Source organism: Myodes glareolus, chromosome 6 (genome assembly GCF_982192425.1).
Source record: "Myodes glareolus chromosome 6, mMyoGla1.1, whole genome shotgun sequence".
NCBI lineage: Eukaryota > Metazoa > Chordata > Mammalia > Rodentia > Cricetidae > Myodes > Myodes glareolus.
In genome coordinates, this window is record NC_142031.1 from 41032869 (window position 1) to 41037265 (window position 4397).

Sequence of the window (4397 nt, forward strand, 5' to 3'; positions counted from 1 at the left end):
CAAACTTTTAATAAAATAGAAAATAGTTATTTTGTTTATTTTTTATTTCTCCCACTGCAATATATATTAAATACCTGACATGTTGTCACTCTGGTCTCGATTGGAGATACAGAATTAAGCGGATGTGGGATTCCCCGTTGTATGCTGTGAATATCATTGGTTAACAAAGGAACTGCTTTGGGCCTATAGCAGAGCTATAGAGGAACAGAGCTAGGTGGGGAAAACTAAACTGAATGCTTGGAGAAAGAAGGAGGAGTTTAGAGAACCATGGAGCCACTGCTGGAGACAGACATGCTGAAACTTTTCTGGTAGGTCACGACCTCATGGTGATACACAGATTAATGGAGCTGGGTTAAATTAAAATGTAAGAGTTAGTGAATAAGAAGCTTAGAACTAATGGGCCAAGCAATGATTTAAATAATATGGTTTCTGTGTGATTATTTAGGGGCTGAAGAGCCAGGAACCAACAAGAGGCCTCATGACAACACTAAAGCAAGGTCCTGCTCTGTTTTCTGAGCTTAAAAGGATCTAATGATGAATGAGAACAAATGTAATCTTAAAAGCTGAACTTAATGAAAATGAAGCAACAGAGACTAATGGCAGAAAAAAATCCCCACTTTGAGGTTCAAGGAGCAAGAACGGCGCTCCTGCTCCAAAGCCATTGAGAGCTGGAGCCAGAAAACGCAAGACATGCTCAAGAAGGGGTTCTTATAGGGAAAAGGGAACCTTGTCGTTCTCATGGTAAGACAAGAAGTGGATGAGAGTGGTATAGAGCTACTTTTCTTATCCTGCCTCTGACATTTCCCTGGTTCCTCCCATTACTCAAAGTCAGCTTTAATTGAACACCAACTTTAATACGTGTAAGTCTATAACTCCAGATTGAGAAAATAATTAGAAATATGAGGAAAAAAGAGAATACAACTGGAGCAAAGAGGGAGTCTTCTCATCTGACTGGTTGTATCTGAGAATACACAGGTAGTAATAGTTATTTCTATTAAGAAAGCCAGATGAGAGGCTCAAAATCAGCCAGTTCAAGGTAAGGTAACTGAACCTTCACCACTTTCCAGACTCCAAAATAGTCAGTCAATATTTCAAAGTGTTTTATATTTAAAAATATACGTTTAAAATATTTATTTTATTTATATATTAATCTTTATTTTAATTAAAATATAATTAGGTCAGGTGTGATAGTGTATGCCTTAAACCCAGCCAGCACTCTTAAGAAGAATCAAGAAAAAATAAGTCTCTAGGCCAGACTGGCCTACACAGGAAGCTGCAGGCTAGCCAGAGTTATAGCCAAGATTCTATATAAAGAACAAGTAATAAAAATACATAAATTTCCACTCTTCCTTTTCATCTTCTCAACTCCCTCTCTGCCCTATTACTCCTTTTCAAATAATACTCTGATTTTCCATAATGATTGTTGTTATATGCGAATATATAAACATAAATATACAAACACAACCTGTTGAGTGGTTTGTACGTATATGATTTCAGGACTGATCACTTAGTATCAGATAAACAAATAGGGGGCTCTTCCTGGGGTCCCTATCAGCAGTCATTAGTATATACATACAAAGAAACAATTAAAAATAAGGATACTAAACTAAATAAGAAAAGAGTCCTTTGGCTCCCCATTCTTGGGAGATTTGAATCTCTGACGACTGTGGAGAGTGGGCAAAACTGCTCTCAATGGATTTAGGGATTTTGAACAGGAAGTTGGGGCTTTCTCATAATACAAACAAATTTTTTTAAGTGGTAATTGAACCATAGGGAATTGGTTCTGTGAGAGCTTGCTCTTATAAACTACTCAGCGTCTTCACGTTGGTGCTGCCATTGCAAAGTCATTCTCCTTTCACAGATAAGAGAAGCGATCATCATTTCTCGATTTTAAAATCTAAAGGTATGCATTTTAACAAATAAAATAAGTGTTTACCTGAATTTTACTATAATGACTTAGTAATATCATTACTTATGATCGTCTATATTTCTCAGAGCAAGTATTCATTTACCAATTATGACTTTCTTTTGTATTTTAATACCCTATCCAAGAAAACTTGACTTTTAATTTATAGAATAGCAAAGGGCAATGAGCAAGAAGGCTCTATGGAGTGCTACACAGCTTCTTTCTGTCCGTGGTATTGTACCTGTCATGAAAGAGTGAGGTAACAACCCTGCTATGTGTGGACCTATGGCATCAAAGGAAAGTGCAAGGGTTCCACAGTATTATATCTTGGAGTTCTTTATTTCTGCAACAATGCCTGCAGTATTATCTCTGGTTGGTTTATAACATAATTATTGCTTCAGCATGCTATAAAAAGATGCTTTTAGAAACCTGTGCAAAATTTATGTTTTAGCATTGATTGAAACTTTCTATGAGTTTTAGACTGAAATAAAGATGTAGCAAATAATTATGGTCTGAAGATTTGTTTCTCAGCACATTTCACTATCCCCTGCCATCCTAGCAGAAAAAATTTTAATGCCCCTCATGAGCACATGACATGAACCAATGTATGCACATGTGTATCTACATACACAGGTCTATGTATAGAATTTAATTTTATGCATGCCAAATGTTTACATATGAATATTTTGTGTGCATAAATATTTAATATTGACTTGTGCTTTCTCTCCCAAACAATTATTTTTCTCATGAACAAAAATGCAGATACTTATCTTATTTTTATAAAATAAGAGTTTTTTTGTTAGTATGAGAGCTTTGTGAGATAGGCTATTTGGGGTAAGGAGCTTCAGCTGAAAAATGAAGGATCAGCTTGGAAAATATCTTGGGATCAGAAGAGTAAATAGAGAGATTTTATGCTTACATGAATATGTGCATTGCTTCAATTTAATCCCCCAACTTATTTAGCTAGGGAAAATTATTTAAGTTTCAAAGGCTAACATTTGTAAAAGGACATACAAAAGAATATTTGGAGAAAAACATCATTTTAGGCAAAAATTCTTTGGGGGGAGGAAAACCATTGTTTTTGGAGAAAACAGAGAAAATATAGAAAAAAATTGCACACACATGCAGATTTCTATATGAATTTGATAGAGTTTTAAACATTAGCCATACATCCCTAAGCCACTTAATTTCAATTCGTTTTAGATTTACTTATTTAATTTCATGTATATCGATATTTTGTCAGCAAGTGTGTATATGCAGCATGTGTGTACCTTGTGACTGCAGAGGTCAGAAGAGGGCAATGTTGTCTGTGGCCTTGAAGTTACAAATGAAAGTGAGACACCATATGGATATTGGGACCCGAACCCAATCTTGTACAAGAGCAAAAAGTGTTATTAACCTCTGAGCTATTTCTGCAGTGCACTGGGTCATTTTTCTGCCATGTGCAATTACAAGTTTGAAGAAAGAGGGCTCAGAATCTTGCAGAATGACAATATGTTTCCTGTACAATATTTATGAGTTTTAAATTTCTCCCTCTTTAGACCTTGTCTGGAGCCTAGTAAACAAAATGTTAAAGAAAAACTACACAGCAGTGACTGAATTTATTTTCCTAGGACTGACAGACAGAGAAGAGCTGCAGTCTACGCTCTTTGTGGTCTTTCTAATCATCTACCTCATCACAGTGGTTGGTAACGTGAGCATGATCTACTTAATCAGAAGTGATACCAAGCTTCACACTCCCATGTACTTCTTCCTCAGCCATCTCTCCTTTGTAGATCTCTGTTATGCCACCACAGTTGCCCCTCAGATGCTGGTTAACTTTTTATCCAAGAGAAAAAGCATTTCTTTTATTGGCTGCATTATTCAATTCCACTTTTTTATTGCCTTTGTGATCACAGATTATTACGTGCTTGCAGTGATGGCTTACGACCGCTACGTGGCAATCTGCAAGCCCTTGTTATACACTAGCAAGATGTCCAGAGGTGTCTGCCTCTCTCTTGTAGCTGTACAGTACATTTACGGCTTTGTAAATGGTCTGATACAGACTATTCTGATGCTTCGTTTGACTTTCTGTGGACCCAACGAGATCAATCACTTCTACTGCGCCGACCCTCCTCTCATGGTCCTTGCTTGCTCAGACACCTATGTGAAGAAAACCGCCATGTTTGTGGTGGCCGGATCGAACCTCACCTGCTCCCTCACCATCATCCTCATCTCCTATGTCTTCATCTTTATAGCCATCCTGCGAATCCGCTCCGCAGAGGGGAGGCGCAAGGCCTTCTCCACTTGTGGTTCGCATCTGACGGCTGTGACCATCTTCTTTGGAACATTGTTCTGCATGCACCTCAGGCCCCCTTCGGAGACATCTGTAGAACAAGGGAAAATTGCAGCTGTTTTTTATATCTTCGTAAGTCCTATGTTAAATCCATTCATTTATAGTCTCAGGAACAAAGATGTGAAAAATGCGATGAGGAAATTTATACAGAAATAG

At 37.3% G+C, this 4397-nt stretch overlaps 1 protein-coding gene across 1 annotated transcript; it reads left to right on the plus strand.

Moving 5' to 3' along the window:
- The first annotated feature begins 3473 nt into the window (after nt 1-3473).
- Nucleotides 3474-4397, plus strand: LOC125405868 (olfactory receptor 5M5-like). The gene has a single exon (XM_048442694.3). It carries the CDS (start codon nt 3474-3476, stop codon nt 4395-4397), a length of 924 nt encoding a protein of 307 aa, XP_048298651.3.